General features: G+C 36.4%; 1 protein-coding gene across 4 annotated transcripts in view; it reads right to left on the bottom strand.

Moving 5' to 3' along the window:
• LOC123785611 (MAM and LDL-receptor class A domain-containing protein 1) overlaps positions 1 to 24392 on the bottom strand; it is a 660266-nt gene that overhangs the window by 616367 nt on the left and 19507 nt on the right. For 3 of the 4 annotated variants that reach the window (XM_087857640.1, XM_087857642.1, XM_087857639.1), the window contains 3 exons: positions 20562 to 20735; positions 11520 to 11640; positions 9417 to 9557 (listed from right to left, as the gene is read on the bottom strand). In XM_087857640.1, the coding sequence (XP_087713766.1) occupies positions 9417 to 9557; positions 11520 to 11640; positions 20562 to 20735 (436 nt within the window). The remainder of the gene's footprint in view (positions 1 to 9416; positions 9558 to 11519; positions 11641 to 20561; positions 20736 to 24392) is intronic. The other variant, XM_087857641.1, reaches the window with a different exon arrangement.

Genomic DNA, 24392 nt, shown 5'->3' on the forward strand with positions numbered 1-24392 from the left:
AAAATTATAAATGTAAAAAACACACTGCAAGAGATACCACAGAAATACAAAAGATCATAAGTGCTACTATAAACAATATACTAATGAACTGCACAACCTAAAGGGAATAAAAAAAATATTTGAGACACACAACTTACCAAGAATGAATCAGGAAAAAAACAGAAAATCTGACTAGACCATTTACTAGTAAGAGGACTGAATCAGTAATAAAAAATGCCCCAAAGGAGAACAAATATTGTTAAAATGACCATACTACCCAAAGCAATCTACAGATTTAATTAAATCTCTATCAAAATACCAATAGCATTTTTCACAGAATAAATAATCCTAAAATTTGTATGGACCCACAAAAGACCTCAAGTAGCCAAAGCAATCTTGAAAAAGAAAAACAAAACTGGAAGTAGCTTAATCCCAGATTCCAAGTTTTATTGCAAAGCTGCAGTAATCAAAACTGCAGGATAGTATTGGCACAAAAATAGACACAAAGATCAATAGGAACAAATAGCCCAGAAATAAACCCACAGTTATAAGGTCAATTAATTTACAACAAAGGAGGCAGGAATATGCAATGGGAAAAAGTCTCTTAAACAAATGGTGCTGGGGAAAACTGGACAGCTATATGCAAACAAATGAAACTGGACCACTTTCCTACACTATACAAAAAAAAAAAAAATGGATTAAGGACCTCACAGGGAGACTTGAAACCATAAAAATCCTAGAAGAGAACATAAGCAGTCATTTCTCTGACATCAGCCACAGAAACATTTTTGTAGATGTCTCCAAGGCAAGAGATATAAGAACAAAAATAAATTATTGGGACTACATCATAATGAAAAGCTTTTGCACAGCAAAGGAAACCATCAACAAAACTAAAAGACAACCTACTGAATGGGAGAAGGTATTTGCAAATGACATACTTGATAAGGGGTTAGTATCCAAAATATATAAAGAACTTATACAATGCAACACCAAAAAAAAAAAAAAATCCAATTTAAAAATGTGCAGAAGATATGAACAAACATTCCTCCAAATAAGATATCCAGATGGCCAAGAGACACATGAAAAGATGCTCAACATCACTTATCATCAGGGAAATGCAAATCAAAACCACAATGAGATACCACCTCACGCAGGTCAGAACAGCTAAAATTAACAACACAGGAAACAACAGATGTTGGCAAGGACATGAAGAAAAAGGAACCCTTGTGCACTGTTGGTGGGAATGCAAACTTGTGTATCCACTGTGGAAAACAGTGCAGAGTTTCCTAAATAATTAAAAATAGAAGTACTATAAGATCCAGTAATTCCACTACTGGGTATTTACCCAAAGAATACAAAAACACTAATTTGAAAAGATATATGTACCCCTATGTGTATTGAAGCATTATTTTTAAAAGCCAAATTATTGAAGCATTTCAAGTGCCTATCAATAGGTGAATGCATTAAAGAAGAGGTGGTAGACACACACACACAGAGGAATATTACTCAGCCATAAAAAAGAATGAAATCTTGCCATTTGCAACAACATGGATGGATCTTAGAGGGTATAATGCTAAGTGAAGTCAGTCAGTCAGAGAAAAACAAATCCCATATGATTTCACTTATATGTAGAATTTAAGAAACAAAACAACAAAAAAAGAGACAAACCAAAAATAGACTTTTAAATATAAAAAAACTCATGGTTGCCAGAGAAGAGGTGGGTAGGAGGATGGGAAAAATGGGTGAAGGGGATTAAGAGTACATTCATCATGATGAACAACTAAGCAATGTATAGAATTGCTAAATCACTATACTGTATACCTGAAACTAATATAACACTGTGTGTTAATTATCATGGAATTTTTTAAAGTTACAATCTCCCTCCCCACACAGGCATCGCCCCATTATCAATACCTGATTAATTTTTCTCCATACTATAAACATTTTACTTATTTCTTTTGTTTATTGTCTAAATTCCACTTCTTAAACATAAACTCCACTAGGGCAAAGAGTTTTTATCATTTTGTTCAATGCTCATTCTTGGCACATAAAAGGCGCTCAATAACTATTTGTTGAATTAAAAAAAAATGCCTTAAAGAAGAAAAGTCCAAGACTAGATGGCTTCATTGGTGAATTTTACCAAACATTTAAAATAGGATTAACACCAATACTTCTCAAACTCTTCCATAAAAATCAATGATGAGGGAACACCCCCAAACTCATTTTAGGAGGCCAGGATTATCCTAATAACAAAATCAGAAAAGACTACCAGAAAAGAAAAGTATAGGCCAATATCCTGATGAATATAGATGCAAAAATTCTCAACAAAATTCTAGCAAAAAATTCAGCAGCCTATTAAAAGGATCATTCACCATAATCAACTGGGATTTATCCCTGGGATGAAAGGATGGTTCAAAATATGGAAATGGGTCAATGTGATACATCACATTAATAGAATGAAAAAAAAGAATCCTATGATCATCTCAATAAACAGAGAAAAAACATTTGACCAAATCCAACAGTCATTCATGAAAAAAGAGTTAACAAATTAGGTATGGAAGTAACATATCTAAATATAATAAGGCCATATATGACAAGCCCACAGCTAACATCACACTCAGTAGTGAAAGGCTGAAAGCTTTTCCTCCAAGATCAGGAACAAGATAAGGTGCCCACTCTCACCACTTCTATTCGATATAGTACTAAAAGTCCTAGCTAGAGCAATCAGTAAAGAAAAAGAAATAAAAGCCATCAGAATTCAAAAAGAAGATATATGTTCTCTATTTGCAGATGACGTGTTTTTATATAGAGAAAATGCTAAAAACAACCAAAAGCCTGTTAGGCCAACCAACATATTCAGTAAAGTTGCAGGATACAAAACCAACATAACAAAAGTCAATAGGGTTTCTACACACTAACTACAAATTTTCTGAAAAATAACAAAACTTAACCCATTTTACAACTGAATCAAAAACAATAAAATACTTAGAAATAAGTTTAACTGAGAAGGTGAAAGATCTCTACTCTGAATACTATAAGGCATTGTTGAAAGCAATACAGCTGTGAAGATACAAATAAATGAAACTGTGTATTGAAAAGATTAATACTACTAAAATGTCAACACTACCAAAAGCCATTTATAGAGTCAATGAAATCCCTATCAAGATTCCAATCTTTTTTTTTTTTTTAACGGAAGTAGGAAAAACATCCTGAAATTTATTTGGAACCAAAAAAGCCCCAAATAGGCAAAGAAATCCTGAGAAAAAAGAGCAAAGCAGGAGGCATCACACTTCCTGGTTTCAAGCCATACTATAAAGCTCTAGTCACCAAAATAGTATGGTACTGACACAAAAACGGACAAAGAGACCAATGGAAAGAATAGAAAACCCAGAAATAGATCCAAACATATACAGTCAACTCATATTGACAAGGAAGACAAGAATACTCTATGAAGATAATTTCTTCAATACATGATGCTTGGGTAATTGGATATTCACATGAAAGAATGAAAATGGACCCATATCTTACACCACTCACAAAAATTAACTGAAAATGGATTAAGACAAGCGTGAGACATGAAACTCCAAAAACAAAACATAGGACTAAATTTCCCTAACATGGGTCTTGGGAATCATTTTTTGGATATAACACCTAATACACAAGAAACAAAGACAATAATAAATAACAAATAATGCAGTGGGACTATGCTAAACTAAAAATCTGCACTCTAAAGAACCCATCCACAAAGTGAAAAGACTACCTGCAAAATGGGAAAAAATATTTATAAACCATTAATCTCCTAAGAGGTTAATATACAAAATATAAAGAACTCTTAAAACTCAATAGCAAAAAAACAAGTAACCCAATTAAAAAATGGGCAAAGACCATGAATAGACATTTCTCCAAAGAAGATACACGAAAGGCCAACGAGTACATGAAAAGACGTTCAACATCACTAATCATTAGGGAAATGCAAATTAAAGCCACAACATCACTTCACACCTGTTAGAATGGCTACTACCAAAAGATGAGAACAAATATTGGCATGGATGTGGAGAAAAGGGAATCCTTGTGCTCTGTTGGTAGGAATATAAATTGGTGCAGCCCGTGTGGAAAACAACATGGAGAATCCTCAAAAAACTAAAACTAAGACTACCATATGCTCCAACAATTCCACCTCTGGGAATATATTTGAAGGAAACAAAAACACTAGTACAAAAAGATATCTGCACCCCCATGTTCATCACAGCATTATTTACAATGGCCATGACATGGAAACAACCTAAGTGCCTATCAATGATTTAATGGATAAAGAAGTAGAGGTATCCATACATATAGACACACATATATACGTATAGATATGGAATATTATTCATTCACAACAAAAAAGAAAACCTACCATTTGCAACAGCATGCTGGACCTTGAAGACATGATGCTAAGTGAAATAAGTCAGAGAAATACAAATACTAAATGATCTCACTTACACGTAGAATCTAAAACAAACAAATTCAGAGAAAAAGAGATTAGACTTGTGGTTACCAGAGGTGGAGGCTGAGGGGGATGGGAGGAGGACTGAAGAAGGTGACCAAACGGTACAAACTTTCCAATTATAAGATAATTAAGTACTAGCGACTGGAAGTACAACATGATGACCACAGCTAACGCTGCTTAGGATATACAGAGAAGTTATGAGGAAAGTAAATCCTCAGCATTCTTATCACAAAGAGAACATTGTTTTCCTTTTTTTCTTTCTTTTTATTGCATCTGTATGAGAAGATGGATGTTAGCTGAACCCACTGTAGTAATCATTTCATGATATATGAAAATCGAACCCTCATGTGATATACCTTAAACTTACGCAGAAATGCATGTCAATTATTTCTCAATAAAACTGAAGGGGAAAAAAAAGAACATCAGACTTGTAGACATTTACCATTCCAATGACAAATGGCTTTTGGAAAATGACCATTTGACATCCCAGGGGCCGAAGAGCATGACGTGTCCTCCAAAAGTGAATTTTTCATCACTGGCTTCAGTCTCAATTTATGAAAGGAAGGAAGGGCTGTGTGATGTGTGGCCAAGACCGTGGGGTATGGAGGCTGATAACCTAGATTCAATATGAAGTTCCACCATTTATGGACCTGACATTAGGCAAGGATGTACATTATAAATGTATTAGTCTCAGCTCCAAATGCACCCTTCCCTTCCATACTGTACTCTGTAAATGTTTCTCTTTTGAATAGCTCACACAATGTTTAGCTTTGTTAGTAGACAGCACAGGATGGATACCACGAAGCACAGTGGGGTAGGAAATGTCTCTTTTTGGTTCCAGTATACTTGGGTTTTTTGTTTGCATGTTTGTCTTTGCTTTTGCCCTGTGACTGCCAACAATTTAAAGCAACCCAGTTACAGTCCCCCTTCAGTGATATTCCCTTTGCGGGTATTTCAGGGGATAATTTCTCCTTTGGCCTACTGGCTGTCAACCAAATCTAGCTCACAACATCCCAGCAAATTTTTCTACCTTCCAGTGGGTCCCAGTAACACCCTCTCCAATAAAAGTGGGGTTTTTTTCCCCCCAATAAAATTTAAATCTCATTGTTGGGATATGGGGAGTGGGCTGCACTCATCCAAATTGATTCCTTCCTTGAACTGTCTGCCTCAACCCTAGAAGTAGTAATTGCTCCCCACATTTGCCATTCCTTTCTTCTTTACTGTTCTTTTATCTCTTGTTGTAGGTAACCACTTTTTTAAATTACATCATTCTTTTTATAGCATTTTCCTTGTTCAATTTACTAGTGTGGTTTCTGTCTCCTGAATGGACACTAACTGTTAAGAAAGTCTGGAAAATGAAGCTATTAATACTGACCTCTTATGTTGGTTTTGATGATTACAGAGTTCATATAAAGTTCTTAAACCATGTACATTTGGTAACAATCTTAATGTATTCAGAGACAGGCTTACAACTGTTAGTCCCTGGCAGAACTCTCAGTAGATAATTCTTCTACCAAGAAAGAACAGAACATTTTAAGAAATTCCTGCTGAGAAATAATCTACCTTCTAAAGAATACATTCTCCAATCCTTAGAGTTGTAACAGCACTTGGTTTACACCTCTATTCTAGTTACAGTGCAATGCTATTATACACAAAGTATTTCTTCCCCAATGGGCTATAAGCTTTGAAGAAAATCATCAGATTTTACTTTACCGAATCTCTTGGTATAGAATAGATGCTCAATATAGGTTTGTGATGAGTCATAGCACAGCTACCTTGCCAACCTATCACAACCCAACAATGTCCCTGATTTTTCTCATCATCCTGATCTATGTTCCGCATGGATTGCTAAGTCTTTCCAACTGTATGCTCCACCAAGCTTCATAAAAATGTCCACGCCCCTATACTGTCTAGAGTCAAAACTACCTGAGTTTCCTTTCAAGGTGTGGGTGATTAATAAAATGTGATATTCTTATTAGCTTCCCTCTTGCCTGACTTCAGTGTCTTCAACAGGAGTTAAATAATTTTGCAAAAGATTGTCCACCAACACCATCCCCTTCTTTTCCTTCTTTAATAATTTCGCAGGGATGGTTGGATAACATTAGAGTCATATAAGTGTAATGCAGAAAGGATGGACACGATGCCTTCGGAAAGGAAAAACTTAAAGGAGACCCTTAAAAACTTAAAAACACATAGAACTAGCCAAGATCTATAGTTTTATGACCAATTGATTATTGGTACACTATAGTTAGAAAGAACATTCTTAAGCATTATATAGTCTTCTGCCGTTAATTGTACTTGAATGGCAATTGTTTAGAGTAAGAGTAAGCATTCTTATATATCCACAAAGAATAAAGGAAAGTTTATAATATACTCTTGTTCTTGTCTTTTGAGTTCTATATTGCATTTATCTGATATTCTATACTCCAACACAGCAAAACTGAAAGTTAAAGAGGTTTCTTCGTTTTTTTGCTACTGTTTTTACTACTGTTTTTGCTAATTAGCTTTAAAGCTAATCGGGTTTGCTTTCAGTTGCAAGTCATTTCAGTTTTACAGATGTCTCCACTCTGGCCGTCTTCATTAAATATTCACTTGAGTAGTGTGTGCTTTACATTCAGAGAGTAAATATGTACAGTAGTCCCCCCGTGTCTGCGGTTTGGCTCTCTGTGGTTTCAGTTACCCAAGGTCAACTGCACTGCAGGAAGCAGATGATCCTTTCTCTGACGGAAAGTCAAGAGGTCAATAGTAGGTTGCCTTTTAGTTTTGTTGACTGTTTCCTTCACTGTGCAGAAGCTTTTTATTCTCATGTAGTCTCAACACTTTATTTTTGTTTTTATTTCCCTTGCTTCAGGAGACATATCTAGAAAAATGTTTTGGGAGATGCCAGAGACATCAGAGAACCTGGGCTCTCGTCTAGGATTTTTATGGTTTCAGGTCTCACATTTACATCTTTAATCCATTTTGAGTTTATTTTTGTGTACGGTGTCAGAAAATGGTCCAGACTCATTCATTTGCATGTAGTTGTCCAGTTTTTTCAATCCCCTTTGTTGAAGAGACTGTCTTTTTCCCTTGGATAATCTTGCCTCTTTTATTGAAGATAAATTGACTATATAATTGTTGGTTTATTTCTGGGTTTTCTATTCTGTTCCATTAATCTGTGTGTCTATTTTTGTGCCAGTACCATCCTGTTTTGATTACTATAGCTTTGTAATATAACTTGAAGTCCAGGATTATGATACCTTTAACTTTCTTTTTAAAAATTGCTTTGACTAATTGGGGTCTTTTGTGGTTCCATATAAATTTTAGGACATTTTGCTCTAGTTCTGTGAAAAATGCTGCTGATATTTTCATAGGGATGGTATTAAATCTACAGATTGCTTTGGGTACTACAGACATTTCAACAGTATTTGTTCTTACAATCCATGAGCATAGAATGTCTCTCCATTTCTTTGTGTTGTCTTCAGTTTCTTTCATCAATGTTTTACAGTTTTCAGAATACAGGTCCTTCACCTGTTTGGTTAAGTTTATTCCCCGGTATCTTATTATTTCTGGTGTAACCCACTGAATGGAAGAAGATATTTGCAAATGACATACCTAATAAAGGGTTAGTATCCAAAATATATAAAGAACTTATACTCAACACACAAAAAAAGTAATCCAATTAAAAAATGGGTAGAAGACATGAAAAGACATTTCCCCAAAGACGACATCCAGATGGCCAACAGGTACATGAAAAATGCTCAACATCCCTCATCATCAGGAAAGTACAAATCAAAACTACAAGGGATCATCTCACATCTGTCAGAGTAGCTAAAATCAAAAGCACAGGAAACAAATGTTGGTGATGATGTGGAGAAAAAGGAACCTTTGTGTGCTGTTGGCAGGAATGTAAACTGGTGCAGCCACTGTGGAAAACAGTATGGAGGTTCTTCAAAGAGCTAAAAATAGAACCACCCTAGGATCCAGTAATCCCATTACTGGGTATTTACCCAAAGAACACAAAAACACTAATATAAAGGGATATGTGCACCCATACATTTATAGCAGCATTATTTACAATAGCCAAATTATGGAAGCAGCCCAAGTATCCATCAATTGTTGAGTGGATAAAGATGATGTGGTATAGATCTACAATGGAATATTATTCAGCCATAAAAAAGAATGAACTCTTGTCACTTGCAATAACATGGATGCAGCTAGAGAGTATAACGCTATGGAAAATAATTAAATCAGAAAAAGACAAATAACACATGATTTCACTCATACATGAAATTTAAAAAATAAAACAAATGAGCAAAGGGAAAAAGAGAAAGAGACAAACCAAGAAAGAGACTCAACTATAAAGAACAGACTGATGATGTTTGGGGCGGGGAATGGGTGAAATAGTGAAACAGGTGATGGGGATTAAGGAGGGCGCTTGTCCTGATGAGCACCGGGTGTTGTATGCAAATGTTGAATCACTATATTATACACCTGAAATTAATATAACACTATCTGTTAACTATACTGAGTTAAAATTTTTAAAAAAGATCAATAGTACCTAATGCTAAATCACAGTGACTACATTGTTCACCTCACTTCCTCTCATCAAGCAGACATTTTATCAACTCACATCGTCACAAGAAGGGTAAGTACAATAAGATACTTTGAGAGAGAAAGAGACTACATTCACATAACTTTGATTACAGTACACCGTTACAATTGTTCTATTACTGTTAATCTCTTACTGTTTCTAAACTTATAAATCAAGCTTTACCATAGATATGTACGTATAGGAAAAAACATAGCATACATTGGATTTGGTACTATCTGTGGTTTCAGGCATCCACTGGGGGTCTTGGAATATATCCCCTGTGGATAAGGAGGGGGGGAACCACTGCATACATAAATCTTAGCCAAATGACTAAAGTACTAAAGGGACTAAGTGATTAAAGTACTGGCTTACCACAATTGGCTTCATCTGTTCCATTTGGGCAGTCAGGTGGAAAATCACAGAATTTGCTGGATGAAATATAGCCTGCATCCTCACGTGACATAAATCCAGCTTCAAAATGAAGAGATGCAGAGGATAAAACATACTTTTCTCCTTCAATAAATAAATGGAATGCATAATTATTTTATGAATACTAGTTTTTAAATACGCCAGAGACACAGAAACTAGATAAAAAGGCCAAATCAGAGTACAGTTTTCTGTTTTGATCCTGTGTATGGTGCTTCGAATGTATACGTAAGGCGCTAGGATTGCTCTGAAGTATCATAGCCATTTGCACACTGATTAAAGCCTCTAAAGGCTTTAATTCAAACACAGGGTCTAGATGAATCTCTGGCCATTCTGTCCCACAAATATAACATAATTCATTACCGGTGGGGTTTGGCTTATTTTTTTAATGCCTATTCCAGTCCCATCCTAAACTTCTGCTGGGTAATAATACTAAATTCCACAAAGGAGATCTTGTAATGACCAACTGGACAAATTTACAAAAACAGTAAGAAAGGGTGGTTTTTTTTTTCCCTCTCTTTGTGTATAATAATTGGCCTTTCAGGAAAAATTCATATAATTTTGGTCTGATTAGAATAATGCTCTAACCAACTAAGATGGTGTTCGGATTGAAGCCCACATAAATTGAGTTTTGATTTCATTTCTGAAGAGAATTCTCTGTAAGTGAGATCAAGCCCTCTCACAGACTTCTGCTAAGGTTAATTTTAGTGATAATTTAAAACTCGTAACCACACTCTTGCCTCTAGTTACATTCTCTTCAATGTCAACTTTCCGCTATTCCAATTCTGGTGATGTAGCATTTGATTAGGAGAAGGAAAATGTTTAATTAAGAGAAATAAGGTAATGCTGGTTAACCCTCAAAAAAATCATTAAATCTATTGCACTGTGTTCCTCAATGTCTATCAAAACCACATACACACACAGAGCTTAGAAAGGTTTAAGTTCAGAACACACATTCTGAAGAATGTGAATACACAGGACAATATAAAGTTAGTACAGAGAATGATACAATCTCACCAATGAAAGGGGTCTTTAATAAAAGACGACGAATTAAAAGTTCTTTAATCCAATTCTCAATCCAGAACCGTTTCTGCTATATTATCCTCAATTATTACATTTAGCTCATGTAAGAAGTCAAATTTTCCACTTACTAAATATGTTGTTTAATGAAACATAACTTCAGAACATAAGATGTGCTTGATTTCTAAATGCAAATAATGTTCATGTAATATAAAGAAAAATAAATATGATCATTTTCAGGCAAAACTTTTAATGTCTATTTACTAACAGACTCTGGGGTAGGCATGGTCAACCTGGAACATCAATCAGTTTTCAAATGACAAGTAACTGCAGGCACAATGCATACTCTTTCAATCCATTCTCAGAACCTAAATAATGGTTCGACTTTCCAAAAACGCATATTTTAGACTATCGGGGATTCATTTTTATGGCAATCTTTCTGCCCCCCTTAATCAAAATGCTCTACAAAATATTTAGTTAAAGAATTAGCCAAACTCCATCAGTTACTTGAAAATATGTGTTCTGAATTTAAATAGAGACTTTTAGGATCAAGATTTAAATTTTTGGCTGGCCTTAAGTCACTTTTCCAAGTCCAGTAAGTTTTTTAAACTCCTAGGTGATTCTGAAACATGAATTTCATTACCTATTCATCTGTGCCAAACAAAATTAAAATAGATTTTATTTTTATAGAAGTGTTTTTAAAACATGCAAAATAATTAAAATTCTTCCATAATTTTTATAACTAAAAAACTGACAATTTTAGCCACAAGCATAGAATATTATTGGAAGAGTCTCTAAGGCCCAGGCTGTGATATTGCATATATGATATTGCATATATGTGATAGTGCATATATACATATATTTTTTAATATGTTTTAGTTTTCAAGGATATGTGATTGAATCCACATCCGGTATTAGCAAATCATGAGCTGTATTACTGAAGGACTCTAATATATTTTAAATTTTGGTATCAGAAGGAACTCATTATTTCAATGTTTAAAACTTCGGTGACCACAAGAGAAAACTTACCTTTCTTTAGTCTGCTGGTACTGGGAAGCGACTCGTTGGAAATTTCACATTCCTCGGATATACTGATGTCATCTAGAGCAACAGTAGCGTCTGATGATAAAACAGTAGCTTCCAAAATCAGCTATATTTACAGAAAAACAAATTATTAAAACTATACCATAAATGTCTTACAATCATATCTTTGTGTAGAGAAGCTCATTTGCATCTGTCCCACCTTCCAATCTAATTTTAGAAAACTGTTTTGACCAGAACGTTCAAATTATAAATTTATAAAGTCATAGCAGCTTTGACAGCATCTTATGTAACCTTAATGTCTCAGGTAACCTTGTTTCAATTAAAAGTTGAAACATTCATCACTTCTGAAGCGTTGCCTTCCCATTGGAGCCATTAAGAGTCGTATGCATTTAAAATGAGCTCTTTGGAGTAATCAACTGTGTGGTTTACAACTCAATTTAATTGAGATATGAATTCATTTGTAATGGGTCTGCTGGAGGCAATGATTCATTTTCATATCAGAATATTTAAATACTAATATATATTATGTATATATACAGAAACCTACTTAGTGAGGTAAAGCATAGAATCAATAATCACATACGGTGGTTAATGATATTCATAAGTTAAAGCACTCAGAGGCATCTCTTTCAGTGTAATTTATTCTAACACTCTGAATAATGACTGATATAATTTGTTTTCTTTCCTGTTAATCACATTATTATATTGTTAATCTACCACCTTAAAAAAAAAAGAGAGAGAAATTATGTCTGGAGTCTTAAAGATGTGTAGGAGGACCACCAATCCAGGACATCTCGATGCGTCTCGATCTTATCAGAGAGGACCTCAGATCCCAAAGATCTTATAATTTACTGGGTACGATGCATTAACAACTGCACCACAAGTGCCATACAAAGAGACATGTGTAAGATACTAGCAGAATCGAAGAAAAACACTTCATTATTTCTGCCAAGAATGTGAGACAAAATTTGGAAAAAAAAAAGTTGGTAAAAATACTAATTACCTAACAACCAATAACTAATTACCTAATAATAGCTCCTTAGTTATAACTGCTGCTTCAGATTTTGTTAGAGAAACTGCTAACATTACAAGCAAAAGCAAGGAGACGTGGAAGTATATGGTACACTTGGAACACTTTGGGTAAAATGCTCACTTTAGCAGCACATAGACTAGAACACTTGGGGTGCTAGAGGATGATGGGTTTTGAGACATGCTATCCCCAAAATATGGCACACCTTGGCATACTGAATATTTCAAGCTGGAGGAATTTAAGAAATGGCATGTGCAGGATGGACTTTCTGATCTTCGCCGGAAGCAGAACATAATGCCCTCATATGAGAGGTGTCCTCTCTATAACCGGAGGAAAGGGGCACCCTTATTTCGGAAGACAAAAGGACACACAAGCAGAGGAATCTGAATCTCAGCCTAAGTGTCTCACCATTGATTACACTCAGCTCATACTCTTTGCCCCATCGTATCTTTCCATGACTATCCACTCTTCATCAAACCTTGCATAAAAAGGCTTAGGATTAACAGTTTCTTTATTAACTGGTCTTTATGTCCTTATTCAGGCTCCAGTGTCATGGAAGACTTATATTAAATAATTTTGTATGCTTTCTCCTTCAATCTGCTTTGTTAGTTTAATATTCAGACCTAGCCAGGGACCGTGAGAGGGTCAGGGAAAAAGTTTTCCTCCCATACACAGGCAGAAAGGATTTTAAGGGAATGATAAATTAAGTAATAGATGGAACAAACTGATTGCAAGAATTGGTGCAGCCCAATTGGAGGGCAATTTGATGTTATCTGTTAAAAAGAAAAATAGCATGGACGACAAAAATTAAGCCCACTTCTTAGAGAAACATGCACCAGCATGTACATGAAGGCCCGTCCAGGAATGTTTACTTCAATGTTGGTTTTGATAGCAAATGAATGGAAGCAATTTAAATGTCAATCAAAAAATAAATGGTTATACAGACCATGGATAACCACACCAGTTAAAAATAATATCTCTGGGGCGCCTGGGTGGCTCAGTTGTTAAGCGTCTGCCTTCAGCTCAGGGCGTGATCCTGGGGTCCTGGGATCAAGCCCCACACCAGGATCCTCTGCTGGGAGCCTGCTTCTTCCTCTCCCACCCCCTGCTTGTGTTCCCTCTCTCGCTGGCTGTTTCTCTCTCTCAAATAAATAAATTAATAAAATCTTTAAAAAAAAAAATATCTCTATGTGCTAATATAGAAAGAAGCCCAATATATGTTTCTGAGTGAAAAAATACAGAAAAAAAAGTTTATGATAGGATACTACTTAGGCTAAAAATACAATGGTTTAGATTTTTAGATATAGTGGTACATACATATACATTAGATAAATAGAATAGGGCCCAGAAGCAAAAATGAATGAATGTCTATGCTACCCTCAAGATAAAGACTATAATAAGAGGTGAAGGAGGTCAGGACATACTGTTGCATTATCTGCAATTTTTGATACTTTCAGATGAGACATATATAATTCAAGTGGTTGTTAAAATTCTTATCAGAATTACTTTTTTGTAGAGTCTTAATCAACTAAGGAATTGGGCCTTCATATAATAGGCAGAAAATAATTTTTGAAGGATTTTGACAAAGTATCTATAGTCACTGTAATTGAGAAATAGATTATGCTTAACACCATTAAGTTATTGTAATTTATTTTGAACAGCTTTAATTTTAAAAGATTTTTCCTTTTGTTCATTACTAGAAATCATCCTAGACTGAAGTCAATTAAAATACAGACTCTTCTTTCTTCAGACTCATTAGACAAGACCTTATTGACCACATTTGAAGTCCTGTACAACTTCAAAAACAAGTGGGGAAAAAAGAATGCTTGGGGCACTTCTCTGTGCCTCTAAAGAGGTACATGGAGGGGGTGGGACCCTGGCAGGAGCTGAAATAGAATTGTGGAACAGGTCTGTAAAATATGGTTATATCATTTTGTCTGAAGGAAACCACTAGACTTTCAGACAGTCATATTAAAATGTTAATATAAAACTACTTCCAAAGCCAAATAAAAATGATACTAGGTCATCTACACTTCTGTTTGCTTACTTCTATATAATTCAGAACTCCAAAATGAAAAATTATAATTCTACCATGAATTACAATCTTCCAAATTTAAAAAGAAAAATGGTCACTTCCTTTAAAAATGTATCTTGTATCTATACCATCTGATGATTCCAAAATCATCTTGGCTAGTTCTGTTTTTTATTGCTTGTTTCAACTAAGCCCATCTTTTGATTTGTGACCAAAGGCAGTTTTCCTCTGGGAAATACAGGACCAATTAATAATCAGTAAGTGAGAAAGAGTTCGCGCAGAAGAAATGTTCCAACCACAGGTATTTCAACCACGAATGAAGGAGAAGTGAAAACCTCATTTTTTAAGATTCTCAAGGAAATTTGAGAATTTAAATTCCAAGTTATATGCAGAGGTCTCTTCCTTCTAAAACTATTTTTCAGGATCTTGCTGATATTTGTTTTATCCGGTGATATTATACTACTCCCTGAAAGAGCAAAATTATTTCTTGTTTTTGTTTTCAGGAACCAAACAACTTATAACTGTTGCTTATAATCAAATGATTACTTTTCATATCTGAAAAACCAAGGAAAGCCTTTGCAGAGAAACAGTCAACTAGTATATTTAGATTTTGGTCCTTTGATATGTCATTTAAAAAAAAAAAAAAAGGAGTAACAGGAACAAAAAATAGGAATCTAAGAGGAAATGGAGAAAGTGGGAATATAATAAGAAAAACTGGAATATAGTAATTTTTGAATGGTAGAAGAGCAACCACAAACATTTAAAGCTTACTGCATACCAAGCACATTCACTTGTTTAACCCCGTGGAAGATGGTGCTATTTTCATCCTCATGTTACAGCAAAAGAAACAGAAACTTCAAAGGTGAAGTAATTGGTTGAAGGTCACATATCTAATAAGCAGAATGTGTAACCTGAGCCATTAACGATTAGGCTATCCTGCACTGCTACAATAAAATAAAAAGACAACTGGTCTTAGCAGAGGCTGCAGACCAGAGCTGTCTGGTGTAACAGCATTCAACTCAGTCCTAAATTAAGAAGGCTGAGGACATTGTAACTTCATAGAGACTAGACCAACTTTTACTATTGTACTATAAATCTTACCCTTCACTGAATCTTCAAATAATGTCAGGAAGTTGTTATTGATGTATATCATTGACTGATAAAGAATGAACAGGCTATCAATCATTGTGAAAAATTTCACAAAAGGGTCATTTTAAAATGAAGTCTAAAATATGACACAATTATGTATTAATAGGAAACCTGAGAAAAGTAGATCAGCCGGAAATCAATGGACAATAGTCAGAAAAAGAACCACCTTTGGATACTAAAACTAAGAACAGCAGTTGGGGGAAAAAGAAATTGTACATGAAGTGAGTGTATTTCTGTAAAAACTCAACATACCCAATGAGCAGGCTAAGTTAAAACAGATTGAAAAGAATACTATTAACTATTTGACTTATATTCTTCCAATAAAAAAAAAATACAGGAAATGGAGAGACTATAGAAATTGTGTTAATTTGCTGTTCTTATGGAATAAAGAGTAAGCCTTATCCTTTTCCACCAGGAAGAATAAAAGCCCTACCTACCTATGGGTGTTTATTTCCTAAGAAACTCCAAGTGATTTGTACTCTGTTGTGATATTTACTAGAAACATCAAAAGGACGAAAGTGCATCAAGAGTTCACAGCTAGAAGGGGACATAGAGGTCATACGGGTTGATGCCTTTCTCCTTTCCAGTGTTTGGATTGGACTTCGCTATATAAATAGGTTCAGAGTTTAATCACATTGAAGATAGTCAGGTGATGACTAAGGTCACCCTTAAATGATTCAGTCTAGTAAAGTGCCGAAGAAGCCCATTCCCAAGAACATAAACTTTAAATATTTTAATATTTTGAAAAGCTAGATTGACTATTTATAGGTTTTGCAATTACTGTTGCTAAAAGAATGAAGTACAATTGCACCTAGCTAGAATCCTCATGCATATTTCCATGTTTTTAAATATGCATTTACGGAAATCAGGCTAAAGCCAACATTAAGATTTGCATTTTTTTTTCCCCAGCAGAGGACAAGAAAAGAGAAAGGGGTGCAAAGAAGACAAAAGCTGTATCTTCATATGCAAACAGGTATTAAGGTTATCAGCAAACAAAATGCTAACAGCTCAGTCTGAGGTGTGAATACAAAGATAGTTGCCTCTGTATTTTCCACTTGTTTGAAATATTTAATATATATGTAGTAATAATGTATTCAATACTACCATGCGTATATATTTTTGTGTGACTGCGTATATTTATGTATAGTGTGTATGTGTGTGTCTGCATAAAATCTGGACTGATTCACACCAGAATGTGAACACGGGCCCACAATTCTTTACCTAAAGTCTTTGGGGCCAGCTGGGTTTTGAAATGTGGATAGTTCAGAGTTGAGAACGCTCAGTGTAACACTTACCGTGTATATTCCGCCATGGCCTCGGGGAGACCGGAGGCAGCACTATCTGACCGAACATCTCACTCATTCAACTGCCCAAAGACCTCACACGGGTTCAAGTGAGGCTCAGTTGCCTCTAAATGGGTTTTTCAAAAGCTTATTGTTTTCGAATTTTAATTTGCCACATTGTCAGTTAGGGATTGTGAACCTATACTGGGCTTCTCAATGACGAAATCTGAGGGAATGCTTACTCTTTTTTTTTTTTTTTTTTTTTTTTTTTTACTTACCTGCAGTTTCTAAAACAAATATACTACAGCCAAGTTTCAGAATTAAGGGGGGGACAGAGGCAGAGACTCAAAACTTCTCAGGGGCAAAATAAGACCTAGCAAGAACCCAGAACCATTCGCTCCCCTCAAAGGCTATCACAGTTAAGCTGAGGCTGATTGGGGTGGATTAGGAGCCCCAAGCGGGGAGAGAGAAACGCCAACACGCGGTGCTGAGACACCACAGACAGGAACGAACACCCAGCAGAGCAGGGCTTCTTTAGAAGAACATCACGGATTGACTGCTGCCCAATTCTAAAATCCTATCAAACCACCGGTCACCCTACAAACCAGTTAATATGCCCCAGATAATCAAGAGCTGGCTCACTTTGCACTGCAAAGCAAAGCGAACCATGATCCCAAGGGAAGAGATGCTAAAGAGGAAAGATCAGTAATGGTGATAGGTTAACTAGCGTGCGCAGGCCCAGAAAGGAATGGCGTGCATTTCAACTCAAAACGGTTCTCAAGTAACTAGTTCTAACAGAAGACATTCTGGTTTTGTTTTGTTTTGTTTTTTTTCTTTTCTTTAAGACTTTTCGAGCAATTTTCGGTTCTCTGCAAAACTGAGAAGGTCTAGAGTTTTCTCCTATACCTTCTGCCCCAACATAGGCACAGCCTCCCCATTACCAACATCTCCCAGGGCGCCTGGGTGGCTCAGTTGGTTGAGCATCTGACTCTTGATTTTGGTTCAGGTCATGACCTCAGGGTCATGAGATCAACCCCGCATCATGCTGCAGCTGGGCGTGAAGGCTACTTAGGATTCTCTCTCCCTCTCCCTCCACCCCAGCCCCACTCTCTGAAAAAACAAAAAAACAAAAAAAATCTCCCACTGGAGTGGGACACGTGTAATAAATGATGACCCTCATAATCATCCAAGGTCCAGTGTCTACATTATCGTCCATTCTTCATGGTGTACATTCTGTGGGCTTGCACCAATGTTTAACATTTATCCATCGTCATATTATCATACAGAGTATTTTCACTGCCCTAAAAATCCTCTCTGCTCTATCTGTTCATCCCTCCTCTCTCCCTGCACCTCCCAACCCATGGCAACCACTGATCTTTTTATTGTCTCCCTAGTTTTGCCTTTTGGGATTGCCAGATAGTTGGGCTCAGAGAGAAAGTAGCCTTTTCAGGTTGGCTGCTTTCACTTGGTAACATGCACCTGAGGTGCCCCCATGACTTCTCATGACCTGATAGCTCATTTCTTTTTAGCACTGAATGCTATTCCATTCTCTGGATGTACCCCAGTTTATTGATCCATTCACCTACTGAAGAACATCTTGGGTTGCTTCTAAGTTTGGGCAATCATAAGGAAATCATGAATCATCATTCACATGCAGGTTTTTGTGTGAAGGACATTCTGTTTAATTCCCAATAATGTCAGTTAACAAGCGACTCTCAAAGATCTTCACGGTAAGTTTCATTCTAACTAAAAGCAAACCCAATGAAAATAACATTATACAGAAAATAAATAAATGAAGCAAGGATCAGACTGTTCTGATTTTGTTTGTCCTGTCCCATGTAATGGAGATTGGCACTTACATGATTCCATGACTGGCCTTCACAGCTTTCCTATTCAGAGTTACTAGAGTCACAGTATTTTTGTCCATTAGACATGGGAGTGCAGTCATAAATGTGATCCTTGAGAATCAGGGAGTTTAGAGACCTGAGTGACATAGCCTCTAATCCCTGAGCCTAGAGTTCTGGTCCAGAGGAGACTCCTTTCCAAAATAAAGAATACCAGTATTAACTGAGTGTCTACTATTCCCAGACAATGTCCAAGTGATAATCACAGCAATATAAGAGCTAACTTTGTGTGCTTACTCCATGCCAGAATATCTTCTATGTGTTTTACACATGTAATCAATCCTCACAACAGTTCTAGAAAGAAGAGAATACTGACAGGGGTCCAGATTTATTCCCTATTCCTCCTACTTCCATGGGCAGGAACTTCCTTGCAGTAACACTGCTATTATTGAATTCTTACTCTCTCCCATGGAGAGGAGGATTTAGCTGATTAGCGATGTTAGAATAAGCTGGATGTGCTAAACTCATGCTCTTTGTCTCTCCTTCAACTCCCACTCTTTTGGACGCATACACTCTGATGTTAGTTCTGGCTAATAGTAATAGGTTTCCCCCAATGTGTGAGTCCTGGATTTCTCTGGCAGAGTTCCTTGTTCTCTGGCTGAATCTGTTTATTCTGAGATGAAGTGTTATTTAAACATACGGCTGCAGACTCTAAAAGCATCTTCTCTAAAATACTTTGCTGTTTGACTTCTATATTTATCTTAACTGGTTGAGATGAGGACCAATACCAATGAGGTACGTTATCTATTAGGGACTCCTAACACCCATCAATGACCCTCACCTCCTATTTAACAGGAGAAGAAACAAGTGCAGAGGGATTAAGCAACTTCCCCAAGATGTACACCTGGCTTGAACCCCAGACTCCAGAGCCCATATTCATGGCCACCATTTCAGCTTCATCTTAATACTCAGACTCCCCTGAAGTATTGCTTTTACCATCTCTGTGGTTTTCACAGATAGAGAAATGTGAAGCTCAAAGATACAATTTGGAGTCACTTAGCAACCAATGAGCTGAGCAGAGATCAGAACGCAGACCACCTAACTCCAAAGGTCTGTGTTTTCTGCCATATTCTATCATCCAATCTAGTTTCTAAAATCGCTCTATTCAAATGTCATCCAGAAAGAAGCCATATCCAGGAGGGTGGAAGTTTGGGCACCAATTTGATTACCTACAGTTGCCTCCTTTTACTATGAGCCAAGAAAATGACATAAAAGATTGATAAAAATTCTCAGTATTAATGGGTGGCAGAAAAGGCAGCATCAGAACTAAAATGTGAGCACCGTGCAAGCCAGGTTTTTTTCACCACCTCATATAATCCACCATCCTCACTTAAAAAAATGAGTATTTTCCTATTAAATTACTTCTCTCTCTGCCATCTTATTCAATTCTGTTTTCTCTGCCTTCTATTCAATTCTTATCTCCAGTTTTGCTAAGCGTCCACACAACAGTTTGAGCACTCGATTTAACTGTACTCATCCCTGATTGTGAATGTGCTTGCTTTGTTAATATCTGATAAGTCTATGAGATATATGTATTATATATGTGCTAACACTGTTCTCTGAGAAAACAGGTCGTATTAAATTAGCATCTTCCGCTGAGTTGTATTAATTTCTAATGTGCTTTCTTACCTGAAAAGGTAGAGTAGATTCTCCAGCCGTCACAAAGAGATTGATTTTTGCTTGTTTCCACTGAGATTTGGCAATTCCAATTAGATCACCTTGCTTTTGCGAATCCCCATCCAGTGATGTTCTTGTAAAAACCGAGAGACGTGCATGCCGCGACAAATGATACCAAAATTGCACCTGTTGGAAATGTTTTTGAATGACATAAATATTCCATTTACCGTTCTCCAACAGCTTTTCTATAATTAAAAATATCACAAATCATTCTGCTGTCAAATATAATCTCAATTCTCCTTTCCTCCAAATACGCGAGCCAAGAAAATGCTAAGTATGTCTTTTGCCTGCTTTTGCATTCTCCCCTTTAGAAAAGGCTCAAGGAGGCTATAGTAACTGTATTTTTAACACAGGCCATCAAGAGGTCTAAAGAAATGGGACATTACCACACCACCAAGACAAGTTTGAGGACACGCATCTGTCCACACAAATCTGCTTCCACAGAAGTTTCCATGGTCATTACCTCTACAAAAGGACCCTTCCCTCTTGCTTCTTATAAATCTGGGGAGTTATATAGTCTTAGTGTACAAAATCAGGTTTTACTTATACATTCTCCTTGATGTCTCAAACACCAAACCATGGAAAAAAAAAAAAGTTTTCTTGAAAAATTATTTTCTCAGGAAAAAGAAAACTGCAATGAGTCCTTTTCATTAATTCTGTCTCATGGGGACACTATCAAAGAACTTGGGAGCTCATATAATACTGGTAATTCATAATTTAATTCAAGCAAGAAAACATCCTTTTTTTGGGGGGGTGATCATTTCACCTCCTAGTCATTATCAGGGATGACAATCTAAGGGTTTGAGCACTTAACTAGGTAGTAAAAATACATATATATGAATTATTTCAGGTGCTGACAGCAATAGCTACAATGTGGAATTCGGGACTCTCATTTATTCAAGCAATATTTACTGAGCATTTACTAAGTAACAGGCACTGTGTGAGGCAGGGATTAATTCCCTCAATGGCTGGATGATTTGCTCTATAACATATGTCAACAAAACCTCCATTAAAAACAAGTTTAGACACACAGTGATTTTTTTTCATCTCATCTCTTCGAAAAGTGTAGCCTTAGGACTCTCTAAGAAGACACAACATTCAGAGATGAGGCTCTCAGAAGTAAAAATCTTTCTCTTTGGATTCAAAGTGACTCCTTTTCCACTGCACTGTATTTTAAATTCTTGGGGTTTTTTTCCTTCACCACTATGGTTTTATTTTGTGACATGGACAGATATTAGTATATACATAGTCTCCCCATTTATTTTATGGTTAGTACCAATTTCAGTGGAAATTCCAGTTGAAAAAAATTTTTTTTAATTTGAGAGAGAGAGAGTGCAAGCAGGAGGAGGGGCAGAGGGAAAGGGAGAGGATCTCAAGCAGACTCCCCACTGAACATGTAGCCCAATGCAGGGCTCGATTTCACAACCCTAAGATCATGACCTGAGCCAGAATCAAGAGTCAGACACTTAACTGGCTGAGCCACCCAGGCGCCCCTGAAGTCAAAAAAAATTTTAGATGCACTTTTAAAAAGTTGTCTAGCTTAAAAGAGCAAACATTCTCTTTCCCAATGTGGTACACCTTTTGTTAGTGTCTCTACCTAACTGACACCACTTCATCAAAAAAATTCTGTCCACTTCATTTTAGACTTTACTACCATGCTCCCCTAAACTCAGATAAACCTGACAGGTAAGTGAGAAATGAAAAGTCAAATGGAAGTGTTTGATTAGATCCCATGGGAAGTGAGGACTTAGGTTCCTCAACTGCAATTAAATTTTAGATCCCTGCTCAAGTTCCAGCATGTTCCAAGCTTGTAAATATGCAAACCAGAGCTTTAAACTTAGTAGTAAAAGACACACATGACCCCTCAGAATATCAAGCTGTCAAATTGTCATTCAGTACATCACCAGTGTTAATGTATTTTAATAGTGTATTAAGAGTAAATACCAATGGGATCCATATTTAATAGGATAAGAGCTTAAGACTTATATTTAATTTACTACTTCAACAGAGTTGGCATTGTAGACCATTAAGAACTCTTTAGCTTATTACAGACGAAGAAATCTTCCACAGTTGCTTTCAAATTTAATATTGGTAAGAGTGAAATCATTGAACAAAGTCATTCATACAGCCGTGATTTCAGATAGGCACGTGTCAAATGTGCAACCTCTGTCGCTCTCAATCTGATACACACCAGGACACAAAGCCATGAACTCAGAATCACAAGGTGTGCCATGAATTCCTTGCAGAATATATTAAAGCAGTGTGTGTTTAGTAGGTTTTCAGTTAATAAGTATTTTTTAAAAAAAGAAGGGAGGGATGAGTGGGACTATTAGCATCAGTGCATCAGCAAACACCTGTAAACTTTCCCAGAGAGCATCAAAGCAGCTGCTCGGTGTCAGAAAAGGTACAAAGTATTCGGTGTCTTTAGGGACTCCAGAGTTTTATGGGAGAGAATGAAAAGAAAAGGGAACAATTAACTATAATGTGTATAGTAGCAAAGCTATGAAAATTGTGGGGCTATTTACATGTAACTTAATTAAAATGAAACCAAATGAAAAATCCAGTTCCTCTGTTATACTTATTACACGTTCTTAACGTGTAATTATTGCTCGATAGCAATATGCAGTTAGTGACTACCATACTGGACACAGCAGAGAAAAACTTCCATTATCACAGAAAATTCTACTAAACAGAACTACGAAACATGGATGTTAAAATTACACCAACCATTTAAAATGTATTTACTACTTTTCATGTCAACAGGAAATTATTTTTGTGATTCATGCTTGATTCATTAAAAAGTAGTCAAGATAAATGTTAATATTAAAGGCTTGGTTTTATTTCTCTTGGTTTTTCACCAAGGCACGTTTTATATAGACACTGAATTATTGTAGTCAAGACAATTTCATGTGGTTAAAAGAGCTTCCCACAAAGCAGTTCCTCTAATTGCAAACTGGAGAGGAAAAAAATAAATGAAGCTTAGACCATTTTATTGGTTTAAACTGTATTCCCTAACTGTGCATATTTACATTTTTTTTTTTTTTTAAATCCAATCAGGGCGCCTGGGTGGCTCAGTTGGTTAAGTGTCTGCCTTTGGCTCAGGACATGATCCCAGGGTCCTGGGAGCAAGTCCCACATCGGGTGTCCCTGCTCAGCGGAGAGCCTGCTTCTCCCTCTCCTTCTCACTCTCTCTCTCTCTCTCTCTCTCTCTGTGCTCTCCCTCTCTAATAAATACATAAAACTTTTTTTTAAAATAAAATAAAAAAACAAAATATCCAATCATTCATTTTTACTACAAAAGGAAAGGACAGCTTTTCAGGTGATATACTAATAGTTATGAGTACAGGTGAATAAGCCAGAAAGCGTGAAGGCCCTGGTCACACCACTTGTCCTTCTGTTCCTGCAGTGCCCTGTGACATCGCCCAGAGCACTGGGTGGCTAGCTCTACCAAGGAGTAATCAGGCTCTCTGACACTTAACTCTGTGAAGGACCTACCAGGGCATTATTGACAAGTTTAAAATAATTTCTTCCTATTTCTGTTTCATTTCATCTTGGTCTGTGTCCAGCTGCAACTCTACTCTTCAAAGGTTCTGCTTCTTTCCTCAACTTTTCTAGAGGCTTCCTTCCAACTGCTCTCCTATCTCAGAACTCCTTGGCCAGATCTTCAAGCTCTTTCTCAGCATTCTCCAAATGCTCAGCTACTTTCTGCCTTCTCTGCCTCGCATCGGACCCTGTCTGGCATGTGCAACCTGTTTTATCTTCAAGATCTAGAATAACAAAAAT

This window comes from Ursus americanus, chromosome 31 (assembly GCF_024610735.1).
Source record: "Ursus americanus isolate L20-20 chromosome 31, mUrsAme1.1.p, whole genome shotgun sequence".
Classification (NCBI taxonomy): Eukaryota; Metazoa; Chordata; class Mammalia; order Carnivora; family Ursidae; genus Ursus; species Ursus americanus.